Below are 19,924 nucleotides of genomic sequence, written 5' to 3' on the forward strand. Positions count from 1 at the left end.
TTTCCTTTTAATTGCATTAATCACTAATGATGACCATTCTTTTAGTGATCTCATTTGTTCTTCAAAAAATACTTTATCTATATTCTGTTCATAATTTTTACCTTTTATTTCTCTTTGTCCATCAGTTTTACCTTCTATTTCTCTGTGAAGATCTTAGTTTTCTTCTTCTGTGTCCGTATTCGTGTTTGTGTCTTCTCTTCTTTGTGCCTGTGTCTCTTCTGTTTTTCCCGATGAGCTGCTTGTATCTCTTTGTCGGGCCTCTTCTTGCTGGGCCTTCGCTCCTGGGCTGCTCGTCTGTTGTGCTTCCTGACGTTGGTCTTCTTGTCGGTCATCCCTCTGTCTATCTCCCTCGTCTGTTTAATCACTTCCTCTTCCTCCAGCTGAGCGCCCTGGTGTCAGACGTCCCTCAGCTGTGACAGCCCTATCCTCTGCTGAGCTCCCCTCCTGCCAGTGTCCTCTTTCTCCATTGCTTGCACAGTTGCGCACTTTTGTTTGGGTCCGAGAGCCATTTTTGTAGTGCACTGGCTGGTGGGTCGCGACTCCACAGGGCAGGCACTGACCTCGAGGGTCGGGCGCTCCTCGCCACCACAGCGTCCTATTCCTTCGTGCAGGTAAGGCCTTCTTTTATCTTCTCCGGCGACTTTTCTACTTTCTTTCCAGTTGCTTTTACTTTCTCCTTCTTGGAAGCCGTCTTCTTTCTCTTCTCTTTATTATATTTTATTTTTTGCTTTACTTTTTCTTAACTTTTTTCCTATTTTCCTGGAGCGGGCTGGTTTTTCTGACCGGCTACTACTCCATCACGTGACTCCCCCCCCCCCCCCCCATCCCATGCTGTCTTTAAGGAGTTTGTATGCTCTCCCTGTGTCTGTGTGGGTTTTCCCTGGGGGCTTCCGGTTTCCTCCTGCCATTTGAAAAGTACTGGGGGTTGTAGGTTTATTGTGTATCATTTGGCGGCACGGGCTCATGGGCCAATAGGGGCTTGCTACTGTGGTGTAAAACTTAAATGGAATCACCCTTTACCAATGTGAGTGGGGAGGTGCAGCGAGTACCATTGTGCAAAGGTGGGCTGTTGTGGCAATTTTCTGCTATTGGACCAGGCGATATACACTTGGCTTCAATTCCCTTTTCTCTATTTCCTTCTGGTTGCATTTAATCCCCTCAGGCCATGAAAGGATCTGATCTGTTTGAGATGCAGTAGAGAAGTTAGACAGAAGCACATCTTGTGGATAATTGTGAGCATGGATTGACAAGCTATTGCTCTCACATGTAGCTGTCAAATTTTGGAATCCAGGTTATTTTTCTGATCACTTTTTGTCTTCCAAAATCTTTTCTTCCTTCAGATTTCAGATTTATTGTCAGAACATACATGACATCACATACAACCCTGAGATTCCTTTTCCTGCAGCTGAGCCAAAATTACCACTTATTGGTAGTGCAAAAAAACGGTACACAGTGTATACATGTAAACAAATAAACAGATAACAAATGTAAACAAACTGACTGTGCAATAGAGAGAATTAAAAAAAATAAAGTGCCCAAGTAAGAGTCCTTAAATGAGCCCCGATTGAGTTTGTTATTGAGGAGTCTGATGGTGGAGGGTAGCAGCTGTTCCCAAACCTGCTGATGAGTCTCGTGGCACCGATACCTCTTCCTTGATGGTAGCAGCGAGAACAGAGCGTGTGCTGGACGGTGTAGGTCTTTGATGATTGCTGCTTCAAGAGCCTCCTCAAAATCTCTGCTCATCTGTAAAATGGGCCAATTTCCCATCTTGATGTCCAGTTTTCCTTCTCCCTCGTGTTCAAGGGCAGCAGTCACCGCCTCAACCGTTAATAAGATTTCAACACAGTTTGTCTTCCATCACCCTTTTGAAAAGGTTCCCGAGTGAAAGTGTACGGCTTTAGTGTATATTTAAGATTATTTCTCATAAAATACCTCATACAGTGAGAAGGTTTCTCTGCGAGCAGACTAACATATTCAGAAAGAGCCTAATTTACAGAGTATGGGAGTGCAATGAAAAGGAAGATCAATTCACACCAACCAAGGGCAGCATGTCATGGAGCCTCATGGCAGTAAGGAAGTAACTGTCTTGAAGCCTCTTGGTGCACAATTAAACCTTCTCCTGGATTGTGTCAGGGGTGCAATAGATCCTTAAGTGCATTGGTTATCTTTCTTGGGCTGCAGAAGACGTGTATGGATTCCTTGGAGAGGTGGGAAGGTTGAGTTGCATTCACTACCTTCTTCTGATCTTGAGCAGAGGAGCTCCCACACTAATGCTGTGCTGCACCTAGCAAGTCTGCTTTCGATGGTGCCCTTGTAGATGTGGTTGAAGGACCAGGGGAGCATGCAGAAATTCCTTAGTTGGCCAAGAAAGTCGAAGCAATAGCGCACTTTCCTGACCATCTCCTCTTTGTTAAACTGCGCAGAGCCAGTTATTTTCTTCAGATCTAAAAAAAAATGAGATGCTAGAATGGCAAAATGGCAATCATCTGGCATCCGATTGTTTGAAAATCCTGATGGAACAGCATCTGACTCATTCATTATTCTGGAACGTGAGCTGGGGTCCAGAGTGTAATGGTTGGAGAGAGAGGTCCAAAGCTGTAGCTGGTCTCGAATGTCAGCTGGCTATTCAGACAGGCAGGCTGGTGATCAGGAACACTGGGCATCAGGAATATGTGGCTGGTACCAGTCTCCAGAGTGATGACTGTTTCTCTTTCCAATTACTAGCAAGGCTATCCAGGAATAGTTTTTCTTTATAGCTTTGAATAAAAACCAATTTTTTTTGCATATTAATATGAATAATATTCCATAGCACGAAAAATCTGCTGATCAGGCACTGTTGAAATCCCAATGGGGCTGGATTATTGGAGTTTTACGTTGTTTTATACCATATACAGTGAAACCTCGTTAGAACGCGATTCGTTAATCCGCGGAATTGCCTATAGTGTGGGTGTCTGTGGACCCCAAACATTGATTTTAGGAGGCCAGGCTAACAGTGGCTAACAGCCACAAACTCAAAAATGATCTCATATGACTCATTTACAAGATGTGTATGTTAATATGTGGAGTTTAAAGGTCTTATTATAGGGTTTGAGTCACAGTGTTCTGTTTTACTGCTTCCTGAATCATGACGTATATGCATCTGTTCCGTGACTCGGCTGTAACGTGGTATGAAATCTTGGACCCCAACTACTGCGTTCTATCGAGGTTTTACTGTATTTCGGCACATAAGTCAAGTCGTGAAAACTTTTAAAATTTCTCGGGGTTGTGGGGTTCGACTTATATGCCAGATATACTTTTTGAGATCTTAAATTCACCTGCCAATTCGGCGTATAAGTTAAAAAAAAAAACCAGATTGACGTCAATTCGGCATACAAGTCGATGCTGGAAGCACCACTCCACCATCGGCATCGCTGCTCCCTGACTCCTCCCCACTGCTGGGCGCCGCCATAACCACTCCTACCTGGAACCCTGAGGTCACCATTGCCAGTCCTGCCTGGCAGGCTGAGGTTCCAGCTCCTGCCAGGAGCATGATGTCACTGCTCCAGCTCCGTGGGCCATCAGCAGGCCGAAGATTCTTTTTTACTTACTTAATTTGCACCTTTGTTACTTGTAATTGGGGAGTTTTAAAAAAAAATTGGGTTGTTCCTGGGAGGCCCAGACAGCCTGAAAAATGGGGATTGACTTAAATGTCGAAATATATGGTAAATAACATTCCCGAGGCTATGATGAAGTACAGTAAAACCCCTGGTATCCAACACCTATGGAAATCGGTAGAGGCCAGATAAGTGAATTTTTCGGTTGCTTTAGATTGCGTGTTTGAACTTTTTTTTGGGTGGGGGGAGGGGGGTCCTCAATTTAAACTTTTTGTATTTTTTACCTATTTATTTTCTGTGACTCTTTTTGTCGGTTGCTTGAGGCTACTCGAATTCTGGATACTAGGGATTTTACTACATGTGGCAATAAGCGAAACATGTTGGTCCTCTTTTGTCTCCAAATCATTGGTGAAGCCATTCCACTGTCTTTGACCACTGTTTGAATAATATGTTCTTCAACAATCTACTTCCTCCTCCACTGACCCTACTTCTTGGACCTCATTGAGAGCAAGAAACCTTGTTGTACTGGGCAGTGAAAGTTGTCACTCATTCCTGGGCAGTCCAAAAACATGGCCTGAACATTGGTGAAGATCTATGAAGTGGTCTAATTCTGCTACTAAGCCTGATGATCTTATTAAAATTCATTTAAAAAAAGAGGATTAAAATGAGCAATTGGGATTATTTCCTCCATAAGACCATCATTGATCTTTATTGCTGTAATTTGACAGTTTTCTCTTTTCCCTTTTCACCTGCAGAATCCAACGGTAAAAGATTTAATAGGCTTTGGGCTCCAGGTTGCCAAGGGAATGGAATACCTTGCTCAACGGAAATTTGTTCACCGAGATCTTGCAGCGAGAAACTGCATGTAAGTACATACTTTTGGTGAACACAGAAAGCTGATGATATGGGCGACAGAAAAATTAGGCTAGATCATGTGACATGACACAATATTGGATGGGGTGGTGAAGGCTTTTGGCATGCTGATAATGTTGAGTGCAGGTGTTGAGATGTTATGTTGCAGATGTGAAAAGCCTTGGTCAGGCCACACTTGGGAGTATTGTGTGCATTTCTGGTCAGGTAGTAACATAGGAGAGATGGAAAGATTTGCCAGGATGTTGGCTGGAATAGAAGGCTGCAGTTATAAGGAGAGTGGCAGCTGGGTTTATCCTCACTGCAACATTGGAGACTGTGGGGTGACAATTTGAAGGTTCATAAAATTGAGTAGTATCCTGTAAAATGAGTCCTTTTAAAAGGGTCAAACTCCTTAGTTTTGAAAGCACAGTATTCAGTCAGAGGATTCCAAGGTGATATGACAGTCCCTATTTGACTGGTACCATGGAATTCAATGTAGTCTGGAGATAATGTTGAGGATTTGTGGCATGGTTAACGTAGTGGTCAGCACAATGCCAGTGATCCAGGTTTGAATCTGCCGCACTCTCAGAGGGTCTGTCTGCGTGGGTTTCCTCCCAACCTCCAAAAAACATCGAGATTTGTAGGTTAATTGGTCTATTTGGGCAGCAAGGGCTCATGGGCCGGAGGGGCCTGTAACTGTGTTGTATCTCAAAAACTTGCAAATCAACTTTACTGGCACTTGGGAAACAATGAAGAGACTCAATGGGTCAGGCAGCATCTGTTGGAGAGAAATGGACACTCAATCCTTGGGACTGGGCCTCTTTATCAAGACTAATGTGAGAGGGGGGGGGTGGAGGTGTCAGCAAGCAGACAAAGGGGATGAGGAGAGCTTGGGAGGGGCCAACAGGTGATACGATACTGAAGGTGGGAGGCAGGTAGGGGAACTTGAATTGGGGAGGGGGAAAGGCTTGGGAGAAAAATGGGCCGCACGGTTAGCGTAGTGGTTGATGCAATGCTATTACAGCACCAGTGAGCAGGGTTAGAATCCAATGCTGTCGGTAAGCAGTTTGTTTGCTCTCCCTCTGAATGTATATACTGCCTGTAACAGCAGACAGGTTGGAAGACAGCTGAGAGTCATTTCAGGGATCAAACTCAAAAATTTGTTGAGTCAGATAAGTGACAAGCGACTTATTATTAATATGTCCTTTCAGCATCAGGATCCACGTGGATTAGTTTCCTGGCCCACCAATTTCCCCACACAAGGTAGCTTGCATAAGACTATTATGAGTTGATCATTTTGTTTTGGGGGGAGGGGAAAGGCAGTATTATTTAGGTTTGTCAAGGCTACAGTTTCACACACTCTGGAGTAAGAATGCCTCCACATTGCTGACATGTTTTAATTGGGTGCTCCAGGTTGGATGAGACTTACGTGGTTAAGGTGGCGGACTTTGGGATGGCACGTGATGTCTTGGACAAAGAATATTACAGCATTCAAAACCATCGAAAAGCCAAGCTACCTGTGAAATGGATGGCACTTGAGAGTCTTCAGACCCAAAAGTTCACGACTAAATCTGATGTGGTAGGTCTGTCATTGGTGTTTATGGTGTTAATTCCTTATTTGCAAAGGTGAAGGTTTTTATTACCCTTGATGACTGCCCTCGCCAATCTGTTGGTAATGGAGTCTGCTGCAGCGGCGTACCTATGGTAGGGTGGCCAACACGCCAGAACAAATGGCGACAAGGGGGTCTCACGAGAGCTGGCCTTGGTGTATTTGGCATTGTATAATTGAGAGCGAATGCTTGGACAAGGAAGGAAGACGGGTGTACCGAGCGTGGAAGAAACAGACGTGTGTTACTTGCAAGTCCGGGATAGCCGCAATGGCACTCAGTGGGGGATGGACAGGGAGCCTCCTTCAAGTGGCGCTCCGGGCACATGCCTGCCAGACCCGAGATACATCCCTGGTCTGCTGCAGTCACACTCTGCAGGTGACAGTTTTGTTATTGTTCTCACTCTGACTTCCGCCATTAAAAACAGTTGTCACCTGGGCAAACTGTGTGCCCTATCATAGACAAACACTCTGTTCTCTTCGCTCCTCTTCTTCTCTGTGCGATGAAGCACACTAGCAGAACAGATGTTCGGAAACAAGTGTCTTTGAATATTACATTTGTTTCTCTTCAGAGGTTGCCTGACACGCTGAGTATTTCCTGAATTTTCATTGCTTGTAATTTCTGAGTATGTGACTAACTATACACAATAGATCCCTGAGCTGATGTGCCTTGGGTTACTTAGTCACATAAAAGGTGCAATACAAATTAAAGGGAAATGAGGGCAGCAAATCATTGCCTCTGATCCAGCAACGCCATTTGGATTTTCATGTCATGTAGTGGTTAACACAATGCTGATGCAGTGCCAGCGATCAGGACCAGGGTTCAAATCCTGTGCTTTCTGTAAGGAGTTTATACGTTCTCCCCACGTCTGCGTAGGTTTTCCTCCCAAGTTTTAGAAAAATGAACCGGGGATTTGTAGATCAATCGAGTGTAATTGGGCGGCACAGGCTCGTGGGCCAAAAGGGCCTGTTACTGTGATGTACGTCTAAAAATTTTTTTTTTAAAGTCTATGGAAACGGTTAATAAAGTTGTGGAACAGAACATTAGCTTCAGTCTTCAATACCTCATGCATGCGCAGAAGTTGCAGAATATTCTTATCACAAAAAAATGACAAAATTGTATTCAAGGTAATAAAACGAGAGTATTAAAAGAATCAAAAGAAGTGACAATCAGTGCAGCAGGGGCAGTGGAAGCTGGAAGTGCCCCAGTCGCAGGCCATGCAGCAGGGGCAGTGGAAGCTGGAAGCGCCCCAGTCGAAGGCCATGCAGCAGGGGCAGTGGAAGCTGGAAGTGCCCCAGTCGCAGGCCGTGCAGCAGAAGCAGTGGAAGCTGCAAGTGCCCCAGTCGCAGGCCATGCAGCAGGGGCAGTGGAAGTTGCAAGCGGCCCAGTCGCAGGCCGTGCAGCAGGGGCAGTGGAAGCTGCAAGCGCCCCAGTCGCAGGCCGTGCAGCAGGGGCAGTGGAAGCTTCAAGCGCCCCAGTCGCAGGCCGTGCAGCAGGGGCAGTGGAAGCTGCAAGTGTTCCATTCCTCCCTACATATGAATTTTTAAATTACTGCCCTAGAATCTGTAAAATCCGTGCCGACCCAATTCCCGAGCATTCTGGATTTTCGTACTTCTACTGTAGTTAGCGTCATTGGTTTGCCTCACGTCCAACGATGCTAGACATAGATGTGGAGATTGGTTGCATGTCATTGACTGGTAGAATTCAAATTCACTTTTACTTGCCTTTGCAAAGATTGTGCCTTCCTTCGCTGCCAAATTGGATACCTGGAGCTCCTCGGGGTAGAACAGCTAATCCTGACCTCGGGTCCTGTCTCTGTGGAGGTTAGCATGTTCTCCCAGTGACCGCATGATTCCTCCAGATCAGGGGTGGCCAAACGTTTAATTTTTAATTTAGACCTACAGCACGGTAAGAGGCCATTTTGGCCCACGAGTCTGTACTGGGGGTGTAGGTTAATTGGGCGGCACGAACCCGTGGGCCAAAATGGCCTGTAACCATGCTGTAAGTCTAAATTAAAAATTGAAAGGTTGTCCACCCCTGCTTGAGATGCTCTGACATTCTGCCACATTCCAAACACGTGCAGGTTGGTAGGGTACATGGTCACTGTAGATTTCCCTTGGTGGGGGGTGAGCAAAAGAATTGGGGCTCGTTGAGGAGCAGGTACAGAATCTAAAATGGATTTGTGTAATTTGATGCTTGACAGTTGCTGCAGAATTGGGGTTCCAGGGATTTGTTTCAATGCTATAAATAAAACGACTTCTTTTGATCACCTCTGCAAGCCAACGGATAACCCACAAAGGGATGTGAAACCAACCCTCTCCAGTTTGTAGTAAAAACACAACACTGAAGAAACTCAGCTGTTCAAACTGTGTCCTTTATATAGCAAAGATAACGATACATAACCAACGTTTCGGGCTTCAGCCCTTCATCAAGGTATGGAAAAATGTCGGCAGGCGTCCGGACAAAATGGCGAGGAGGGGGAAGGGTGGGGGAGGAGCACGATCCCAAAGCCTTGAGGTGGATAAGGGAAGGGGGCAAGCAGGGGGAAGAGAGATGGCTTGGGGAATAGAGAGGGAAGGGGGTGACAAGCTCAGGAAAAGAAGACAAGGGGGAAGGGAAGGGAGAGAGAATGGAGAGCAGGTTAGTAGTAACCTGAGGTCGATGCTAATGCTATCTGGCTGGAGAGTGCCCAGACAGAAAATCAGGTGTTGTTCCTCCAATTCAAGGGTGGTCTGGATGGGACAGGACACGAGTCCATAGACTCGAGTGGGACACAGAGAGATCCCCGTCACTGACACAGAGTGATGGTATTCGGTGAAGCGATTTCCCAGTTTCTCCAATGTAGAGAAGGCCACAAAGGGAGCACGAGATGCAGTAGATGACTCTGGCGGATACACAAGTGAAATTTTGCTTCACTCGAAAGGCTTGTTTGGGGCCCGGGATGGCAGTGTGGGAGGGAAGGTGCACGTGAGTGCAATACAATTCACAATTTTTATTTCAACCACGATGTCTGCAGACTTTAATGTTTTACTTCCTCTCCAGTTTCTATTGGAGTTTCTTTGTTTCACTTTCCTGCACACAAGTCTTTGCCTATGCATGTAATACACCTGGGTACAATCACCATTAGCCCAATTTTAAATCAAGTAATTATAAAAGTGCTATTCATGGGTTTTAGAATTAACTGAAGACATGAAATAGGTTTTAAATTTGCAGATGTTGGGGAGTGATGGTAGATTAGGGGTTGTTAATAATGGGCAGAACCAGAGTCGGAACCAGGACAAGTGTTGGGGGGGGGGGGTGGGGGGGCACAGTGCAACAGTCGTCAATTCACTCAGTGGTGGGGGGGAACGCAGTGGATGTTAGTGGTGGCCTACCTGCTAAATGGACTAAACCTCCTTCTTCCCTCTAATGTAGCAGTTAAAAGTGCTGCTTTTATTGTGTGGCGTTGAGTCCTCATCTTCAGGCTCCTGTACCTTTTCCCCAATGGTAGCAGAGTGAAGACAGCATGATGGGGGTTCTTGATAATAGAGACTGATTTCTTATTACACCTCCTAATGTAGATGTCCTCGATGGAGTGAAGTCTGGTGCCTGTGATGTCGCAGGCCAAGTTAACAGCCATCTGGAGTGTATTCTTGTCCTGAGCATTGGCATCTCTGTACCAGACAGTGGTCAACCAGTCAGGATGATCTCCAGAAACTCCTATAGAAGTTTTCAAGAGTCTTTTTTGACATACTGAATCTCTTCAAACACCTTACAAAGTATAGCCTTCTTCGTGATTGCATCGACATTGAAGCTCCAGGACAAATTGTTGACATCCAGGAATTTGACGTTCTTGACCCTCTCCACTGCTAAGCTCATGATGAGGACTGGGTCGTGTTCCCCTGACTTCCTTCTGAAATTTATAATCATCTCCTTGGTTTTGCTAATGTTGAGTGCAAGGTAGTTGGCGTGACATCACTCAATGAGCAGATCTATCTCCCTCCTGTACGCTTCTTCATTGTCAACTGTGGTGTCATAGGCAAATTTGTAGATAGCATTGAAATTGTGCCTGGGCACAGTCATGGGTGTATACCAAGTAGAGAAGTAGGCTAAGCACGCATCCTTGAAGTGCACCTGTGTTGATAGTCAGTGAGGAGATGTTTTTACTATGACTGTAGTCTTCCAATGGGGAAGTCAAGGATCTAGTTGCAGAGTTGGATACAGAGGCTCAGAGTTTGGAGTTTCTTAACTAGCTCTGAGGGAATAATGGTGTTGAAGGCTGAGCTGTAAAAGCAGCCAAATGTATGAGTTGCTGTTTTCAAGGTGATCCAGAGCTGAGTGAAGAGCCAGCGATATTGTTGTGTCTGCTGTTGAGTGATTGGAAAGATAGGTGAATTACAGTGGGCCCAGTCCTTTGTTTAGGTACATGTTAATTCTGACCAGGACCAACCTCTCAAAGGATTTCATCACAGTAGAAGTTGAGCCAGCTCACACTACTCTTCTTGGGTACCAGAATGATTGATGGCATTTTGAAGCAGGTGGGAACCTCTGACTTCAACAAAGAGAGGTTGAAAATACCTGTGAACACTCTGGCTAGTTGGTTGGCGCAGATTTTCAGTCCCCTGCCAGGTACGCCGTCAGGGCCCAATGCCTTGCCTCTATCAGTGTCTCTAATCCAGCAACTTCGTTTGAATTTTCATGTCCATCCCTGGCAGTTAGCGCAACACTGTTACAGTGTGAACGACCCAGGTTAGAAACCCGCGCTGCCTTTAAAGAGTTTGTACGTTCTTCCCGTGTCTGTGTGGGTTTTCCCCGAGGGCTTCAGTTTCCTCCTACCTTTCAAACATATACAGGAATTGTCAGTCAATCGTTTGTAATTGGACTTGTGTTACCATGCTGTATGTATAATTTTTTTTTAACCATTTTGTGGTTTTGATTTAGATGTATTACAGTACGTTTCCAAATTACCCGAAAACCACAACCAAAATTCTCAGTTATCTGAAATCTTGAAAGTTGAAAAAAAGGATCATTTGTTATATTTATCTATGTATTTTGTAAGCAGAGATCACATTTTTTGGTAAGAGTTAAACATCATTTCGTGCTTGAAAAACCTTCCGTAGTTGTTTAATCACTAATACAAGTACCATGCTGGTGCTACTGGGCTCTTAAAGCAATTGCTCAGTTATCCGAAAAAAATTCAGTTAAGTGAAAAAAAAACATCCGGTCCTAAACATTTCAGATAATCAAAAATGCACTGTATTTAAACCTGACCTATTAAATGGAACATAGACATCTGCAGAATTGTACAGGCCCTTCAGCCCAGTGTTGTGTTGACTTAATAACCTACTCTAACAACTGCCTAGAATTTCTCTACTGCATAACCCTCCATTTTTTTTCTCAGCTCAATGTACCTATCAAATTGTCTCTTAAAATATCTTGGTGTATCTGCCTCCAGCACCATTGCCTGCAGCACATTTGATGCACTCTCTGTGAGAAGAACTTACCTCTTACATCACTCCTGTAATTATTCCCAAGCACCTGAATATTATGGCCGCCTGTTGTAAGCCTTTTCAGTGCTGGGAAAAAGCCTCTGGCCAACTACATGTTCAATGCCTGTTCTTAAATGTCTCTGAATATCTGAGCCTTTTGCACATAGTTCAAAGTTTTTGACAGGTAGTGAATTGTCAAGGGATCTGGGTCTTCAAAGAGAGGGGGCTTGTGAGGTCCAGTCACCAGGAGGAAACTTGCCCCACCTGAGGGTAAAGGATCTGCTGCCCCCTTGGTCCCTTCCACTCCTCAAGGGGTAGGCAGGTGGGCAAGAATGGGGGCGTCGGCTTAAGAGTCAGGTGTATCTAGTAGGCCTATCTTGGAGGTTCAATCAGCACCATTGATGTCTGTTGGCTTTGTCACCTTTAGTGGTCCTTTGGAGTCCTGCTGTGGGAGCTGCTAACTCGGGGAGCACCACCCTATCCGGAGGTCGACCCATATGACATCACTAGATACTTGTTGAAGGGACGAAGGTTACCTCAGCCAGAATACTGCCCAGATGAGCTGTGAGTGTTTCTTTTTATATGGTCTCTCTTTGCTTCATCATAACGTTGAGGGCAGAGTTCATCTCTATTAATTCTCTTGCATCATGGGAAAACAAGAAATAGGAGAAAATTGTTGGGCCGAAGGGCCTTCATGACATATCAGTGTAGATACAGGCATGTGAATCCACTAGCTAAAGGGAATAAAATGGGGAACCTGCAGCCTCAAGATGCAGGGTAGGCCATATATGGCTAAAAATACAAACATTTCTCCACTCGGAGGACCACAGATCTTTGGAATTTTCTATCCTAATGGTTCTATCAACCATTAACTTCATTTAAAAGAGACAGACATGGTAGATCGGGGACATCAAAAGGAAATATGAGCAAAGTCAGACATTTGGCCCCTTCAGCCTGCTCTGCTATACAACAATTTGGGTTACCTCAACACTATTTTCTTGTTATTGTTTCTAAATCTTTGGTACCGATCTAAATGTCTTTCAGCCCCTGAAATTGTACCCACTACTACCACTTCCGCTGGGCACTTGCTCCCATCTCCCTCTCTGCGCAACCTCTGACTTTAAAGCTATATTCTCCAGCTTTAGACTCTCTTACCCTGGGGAAAAAGACAGACCATTCACTTTATCTGTGCCCCTCATGATTTTATATTTGACCCCTTCCCTATCCAATGAGGGAAGCAACAGCCCCTGTGTGGGATTGTTAAATCCATTGGTCCACTCACTCCAAAAATAGCAATGAAAGGGTTGAGTCAAATTAATATCAAGAACTAACGATAAAGTAAGAGATAACCCTTGCCAAAAAAATTAAAGAGAGAAGGACATAACCAAAACCATGAGAGTTTTAAGGCTTTTGAAGAATATAAAGGTGGATAAGGTGGATAAGTCTCCGGGACCAGACGGGATCTTCCCCAGGACATTGAGAGAAGTGAAGGAGGAAATAGCAGAGGCTCTGGCGGTAATTTTCCAAATGTCATTAGATATGGGGATAGTGCCGGAGGATTGGCGCATTGCGCATGTGGTTCCGTTATTTAAAAAGGGTTCAAGGAGGAAGCCTGGCAACTATCGGCCTGTAAGTTTGACGTCTGCGGTAGGTAAATTAATGGAGAAAATTCTTAGAGATAGTACTTATAAACATCTGGATAGACAGGGTCTGATCAGGAGCACTCAACATGGATTTGTGGGAGGAAGGTCATGTTTGACCAATCTGATTGAATTTTTTGAAGAAGTGACTAGGAATGTGGATGAGGGTAGCGCAGTGGATGTTGTCTATATGGACTTCAGTAAGGCCTTCGATAAGGTACCACGTGGAAGGTTAGTTAGGAAGGTGCAGTCTTTAGGTATAAATTTTAAGATAGTCAAATGGATTGAACATTGGCTGAAAGGGAGAGGCCAGAGAGTGGTAGTGGATAATTGTCTGTCAGGTTGGAGGCCGGTGACCAGTGATGTGCCTCAAGGATCTGTATTGGGCCCATTGTTGTTCGTTATATACATTAATGATCTAGATGATGGGGTGGTGAATTGGATTAGTAAATATGCAGACAGGTGCATAAGATAGGTGGAATAGTGGATAATGAAGAAGGTTTTCAAGGATTGCAGAGGGATTTGGGCTGCTTAGAAAAGTGGGCTGAAAAATGGTAGATGGAATTTAATGCTGATAAGTGTGAGGTGCTTCATTTTGGTAAGAAGAATCAGAATAGGACATACGTGGTAAATGGGAGAGCATTGAGGAATACAGAAGAGCAGAAAGATTTAGGAGTAACGGTACATCATTCCCTGAAGGTAGAAACTCACGTGAATAGGGTGGTGAAGAAGGCTTTTAGTATGATGGCCTTTATCAATCATTGCATGGAATATAGGAGTTGGGAGGTGATGTTGAGATTGTATAAGACGTTTGTGCGGCCTAATTTGGAGTTCTGTGTGCAGTTCTGGTCGCCTAATTATAGGAAGGATATAAACAGAGTGGAGAGAGTGCAGAGAAGGTTTACCAGAATGTTACCTGGGTTTAAGCATCTAGAGTATAGGGAGAGATTGGACAGATTAGGTCTTTATTCTTTGGAGCATAGAAGGTTGAGAGGGGATTTGATAGAAGTATTTAAGATTATGAAAGGGATAGACAGAGTGGATGTGGATAGACTATTTCCGTTAAGAGGAGGAAAAATTAAAACAAGAGGACATGAGTTAAGAATTAAGGGGCAGAGGTTTAGAGGTAACATGAGGGGGAACTTCTTTACTCAGAGAGTGGTAGCCATGTGGAATGAGCTTCCGGGAGAAATAGTGGCGGCGGAGTCAATTGTATTATTTAAGAAAAGGTTGGACAGGTATATGGATGAGAAGAAGATGGAGGGTTATGGGCATTGTGCAGGGAGGTGGGACTAGAAAGGGGTGTTTGGTGCGGTGCGGACTAAAAGGGCCTAATGGCCTGTTTCAATGCTGTAATTGTTATGTTAGCATGCCTTCCTCAGTTATGCATTTACCACACTTAGAGGTAACTTTAGGAGTTGAGGCTTTCAACCTTATTTGGGAAGTATTTAATTTTAAATCTAATCTTTATGAACTGCTCTCAAAATCTAGGGATAGTTCCCTGGGTGGTATTAAGAAATTATGGGAACAAGACTTTCAACAACCATTTGCCAAAACTACATGGGATTCTGTTTGGAAACACGTTCACTCGTCTTCTCTTTGTTCTAGGCATTCATTAATTCAATTTAAGGTAGTCCATTGAGCACAGTTTTCCAAGGTTCAGTTAGGTACATTTTATCCTAATACCACCCCCCCCCCCCCTTCTCATCCTGAGATCACATGCCTTCAACCACACAACCCAGCACTTTTGAACATGAAGAGAATTTTAGGCAGTAAACTTACACACTCAAGTTTTCCCCATATCACCCTGCTAATCCTACTAATGTCTTGAAATCGGTGCCCCATGGGTTTTAACCCTTCAGTTAAGACACGTGTTTGTTCCTTCCTAATAACTCTGTCTAGACCCCTCATAATTTTACCACCTTAATTGTCTTCCTCTGTTCAAAAAAATAAAATACGTTTAAGCTCTTTCCTCATGGAGACAATTTTTCTGTATTTGAATGAGAGGAGAAAGAGTCATCTTTAAACTGATTTTCTGGGGAGAGTGCAGAAATGATTGCATCTAAGTCTGTGAGTTTCCAGCTGAGATCTGGGAGTGGAAGAGGGAATGGGAAGGTGAAGGAGCACAGGTCTGGGATGAGTTGTAAGAAGAGGTGGTGCAAATGGCCTAGTGTGCAATCTTCTTAACCGAATGAGGCACCAGTGTCACAGACCACAGTCTGCACTTTATTTTCACACTACTTTTTCTGGTGTAGGTTTGATATAATGCTGCGTTGCTGGGATCCAAAGCCTGAAATGCGGCCAGTATTTACTGAACTTATCTACGAAATTCAAGAAATTCAGTCCATATTGAAAGGAGAACACTACATCAACTTGCAAGTAAATTATGTCAACTTACAGAACAATCAACCTTACCCTGCAATAGACGCTACTGATAATGAACTGGACCTGGATTCAGATTGATTACATATTGCTGCACTTACTGATCAATCGGTTTGGAACACTGACTTGAATTTCAGGAGGATGCTGTTTTTAAACATTGGCAGCCATCCACCTGATTAAAGTACAACTCCACTTCATTACTCTCCCTCTTTACTGTTCCCTCCTGTGGCCACCCCTACTGGTAGGATAGGACCTGGTAAAGAAGTGTGGTCGGGGTCCTCTGGAAACGCAGGCAATAATGGTTTAAGAGCAACAGCTTCTTTTCTGCCTGTGTAGTCTACAATGGTAGGAATTTTGAAACTTCAGGAGACCCTCCCCACCTGTGCACCCATGTCTCTCTCCATTTCCATTCACCTCCAGTCATCCTATTTCGGTTTCATTTCATGTCCCTCCATCAGCTATTTTAGTCCAGGTTCCACCCGCCTATCACCCACTTTGTCCCTTGCCCATCTGGTTCCATTAGCCTTTCCCTTATGGTTCCCATCACCAACTTCCTTCCTTAACAGATTCCCACACCTGGGTTGCCTTTGTGTCCATGCAGATCATAAGAACACAAGAGGAGCAGGAGGAGGCCATTTTGCCCATTGAGCCTGCTCCACCATTCAATGTGATTGTGGCTGATCTGATGATCGGCCTTTTCCCTGTATCCCTTAATTCCCCTGCTTTGTAAAAACCTATCCAATTTTGCCTTAAAAATATTTAATGAAGTCACCTCCACTGCTTCAAATGGCATTGAATCCCACAGATTCACCACCTTCTAGGAAAAGCAATTCTTCCTCATCTCCATCCTAAATCTTGAAGCCATGTTCCTTAGTTCTAGTCTCCCCCTCCCATGGAAGCAACCGACTGACTTTCATATATTTATTGGCCTCCCCATCACCTTGCCCTGCCCCCTTCTGGTTCCATCTGCCTAGTTTTTAATTTCCTTGACAGCGCCCCTCTGTCTCACTGCTCCACACCCCTTCCTTCTCCTTTTGAACGTACCTTCATCTTTGGTCCACTGATCACCAACTTGGCCCCCATCTCATACCCCCAGCCTCACATCCTTCTCCATTTCCGGTCCTGATCAGCTGACAATGTCTTCCCACTCCCCCAATGGATGCTGCTTGACCAGTGGAGTTTTTTTGCTGCAGATTCCACCATCTGTGCACTCTAGTAATAGTTTCCCTGTGGGGGCATTGAAAGGGAATGCACCCGGTGTCTGCTCCACAACAAGTCCTTGCTGAGAATTCGGAGCTTCAGTGGAATCCTTTACCTGCCACACTGATCGCTGAACACCCAGGTGAGGAAAGGTGCTCCTCATCCTTTTACTCAAACTGAAGGACGCCCAATGATTACGGATCAATGAGGCTAATGAAAAGTGCTGTGCAACTCTAGCAAGGCTTGAGCCTTCACTTTGTTCTCTGTCCACTAATTTTTGGCAACTGCATTTGTTCTCTCTTCGGCAAAAGTAACTACCAATAGTAATGAAATCTTGATTGGGCACGGCTCTCTCAATGGAACATTTCGCAGTTAATTAAGATGTCTTTAGGTTCACAATATCATGCTTTTGGTTTTTTGCCTAGCCTGCATCAATTACATTGGACAACAATTTTTCAAAAAGCAAATGGGAGATTATGACAGATGTGGTCGGCACGGTTGGCGCAATGCCTTTACGGTGCCAGTGATCTGAACCAGAGTTCAAATCCTGCACTGTCTGTAAGGAGTTTGTACATTCTCCCCGTGTCTGCGTGGGTTTTTCCTGGGGGTTGTAGGTCAATTGGGTGTAATTTGGCGGCATGGGCCAAAATGGCCCTGTTACCATGCTGTATGTTTAAATTAACAACTTCAAGCTGAACACAATTTCAGATTTGCTGTATCACGTGTGAAGTTGGAGAAACATTAAATTAACTTTTATTAAATTTAGCTTGTTTAATCCGATCATGATGGTGACACGTTGCCTGTGTAGTCTACAAGTTCAACTGACCTACAAATGTTTTGCCGCTGATTTTAGTTTGCAGACTTGTGTCTAACAATAGTCGTCCAGCATGCCCTGATACTGCTTTTCCATGGTTGCAATGTCCTGGTGAAACCTTTCACCATGTTCATCACTGACTGCACCAAGATGAGCAGGGAAGACGTCCAAGTGCGAGTGCAGAAATGAATTTTCAATGACACATTGCACTTCGTGGTTTGTGCACTTGAAGTAGACTTAAAATATGACAGGAGATCACAAAAATAGATTATAACTTAAAAAAAAATTTAAGGTGATTTTCATGATCAGCAGTCCAAAATCCATCCATACTAAATTCTACCATTCATAAAAAGCTATTTGTTTGAATGATCTGACGATGACAGGTAAAGGATTTGCTTTCAAAGTTTCCTCCTGGTTGGCTAAGTGATTTGATGCACTGATACCCTGACTGGAACTTCCAAACCTGGAGGGTAAAGCAAGGCGGCGCAGGGGAATACCAGCATTTGCAGGCCTCCCTCCGAAACTCCCACACCGTCCTGGTTTGGGAATTAATGCAATTACTGGGACTCAATCCAGGAACTCGCTCTGTGAAGTGACTTTGCCAGAAGAGTTCAAGAATGTCATTCACTTCAGGCAACAACTTGCATTTCAAAATGAATAAGCAAAAATGATGCATTGCACAATTTGATACCAGGCCCTAGTTCATACTCTGTTCTTTCTGCCGATGATCTTTGTCATTCTACTCCCCTTCTTTCACTCAGAGGATTCAAACCAGGTATAATCTGCGTTTCAAACCCTTCACCGACCTGTAAGAATGTGTTGAAGGTGGATTGGAGTTGGGGGGGGGGGGGGGTCTATACCTACCCGGCTTTTATCCGCCAAGGTAAGGTATTGTCAGAAGCAAAGTGGAGCTGTGCTACACGTCCCACCTCTTATGCTTTGGGCAAGCTGGCTTGCTGTGTAAGAGGACTCACTGATTCAGCTTTTCTTTTATTCTTCTGTGTGTACAAGCCAGCTGGCTTCCAGAGACAGGTCGTGTATACGGCAATAACATGGTTTTTCAGTGTAAAAAAGGATTACTGATTGAAATGATGAATACTTAAAAAAATGGAAATGGCTTGTGTGAATCTCACCTTTCCCATTTTTACGAGCAGCCAAGGTAACCGCATCGCTTTGAAGGCAGCAGCAGCGCCCTCAACCGCAGGGTGATCTGACAGAGACACTGGTCACACCCATTGATCACTAAGGCTGATCTCACTGGCTAGACAGTATAAACCCCCAGCCCTCACAGCTCCATGTGCACCCATTCTAAAGCTAACTAAACTTGGCTCCCCGTAAGAGGAATTTGCTCCATCGGCCTAGGGCACATGTCTACACCCGGCTGGATGAAACCTCCAAGACCATCGCAGGATTATGCAGGGAGGTCAGATCCATCTAAGTAAAGCAGTTCTTTACCAATATAAATCCCTCGTGTGCAAATTCACAGGTTGTGTGTCCATAACGTCCCAACAGTTTACCTCCTCCTGCGGGAATCAAACGAACCACTCAGGTACAATGTGTCAACTTACCAGTTAATTCCTGATCTTGAACAATAAATAATGATCATTCTGAAGGTTCAGGCTGCAAAATCATTTCAGGCACATCATCTTTATTAGGTCCAAAACTGGCAGTCAAGTTTGGATTTTCTCTGGTGGCTAGGCAGATGGAGGGACATTACCCTGCCTAATTATGCAGTACCCCTCCCCTTTTGTTGTGCAGACAGCCCTTGATTGAGTGAAGAAATGTACCTGAACGTCTACATTTGATTCTCATTTTATCTGAAGAGAGAGCTCCAATCCTACTCAGTGGGCTATAATAAATATGGAATCCAAACTTATTTTCTTCCTTTTATTAATATTGAAATTTCACATCCAAAAATACAGATGGATGGATACATGTTAAAAGTCAAAAAGATACATTGCCCTTAAATCAAATAATTTCATCCAAGGTACCCTACATTTTAATCAAACAGATATTATATTGATATATTATTATAAAAAAGAAAAATCTAAACCCACTTGCATGAAAGCAGCTGTTTGGCCAACAAAAAGGACAGAAATCTTATCAGAGAGATAAATTACCTCATTAGTCAACAATTCGACCTTCAATAACAAATCAATGATTATAAAAGTAATTCAAGAAGGGTTCCCATAGTGTTTGAATTCAAATCGGAAATTAAGCATTTAATCTTCCCTAGATTTAAACATGACGTCACGTCACTAATTGAGCATAATTAGGCAGGGTAATGTCCCTCCATCTGCCTAGCCACCAGAGAAAATCCAAACTTGACTGCCAGTTTTGGACCTAATAAAGATGTGATTATTGTGGT

At 44.1% G+C, this 19,924-nt stretch overlaps 1 protein-coding gene across 2 annotated transcripts in view; it reads left to right on the plus strand.

The window, feature by feature from the left end:
* The window catches only part of LOC138763037 (macrophage-stimulating protein receptor-like), a 203,522-nt gene extending 186,019 nt beyond the window's left edge, over positions 1 to 17,503 (plus strand). For both annotated transcript variants that reach the window (XM_069936567.1, XM_069936568.1), the window contains exons 17-20: positions 4,349 to 4,458; positions 5,859 to 6,024; positions 11,948 to 12,084; positions 15,416 to 17,503. In XM_069936567.1, the coding sequence (XP_069792668.1) occupies positions 4,349 to 4,458; positions 5,859 to 6,024; positions 11,948 to 12,084; positions 15,416 to 15,623 (621 nt within the window). In that variant the 3' untranslated portion in view covers positions 15,624 to 17,503. The remainder of the gene's footprint in view (positions 1 to 4,348; positions 4,459 to 5,858; positions 6,025 to 11,947; positions 12,085 to 15,415) is intronic.
* The last annotated feature ends 2,421 nt before the right edge of the window (positions 17,504 to 19,924 follow it).

Source organism: Narcine bancroftii, chromosome 5, assembly GCF_036971445.1.
Source record: "Narcine bancroftii isolate sNarBan1 chromosome 5, sNarBan1.hap1, whole genome shotgun sequence".
Lineage (NCBI taxonomy): Eukaryota > Metazoa > Chordata > Chondrichthyes > Torpediniformes > Narcinidae > Narcine > Narcine bancroftii.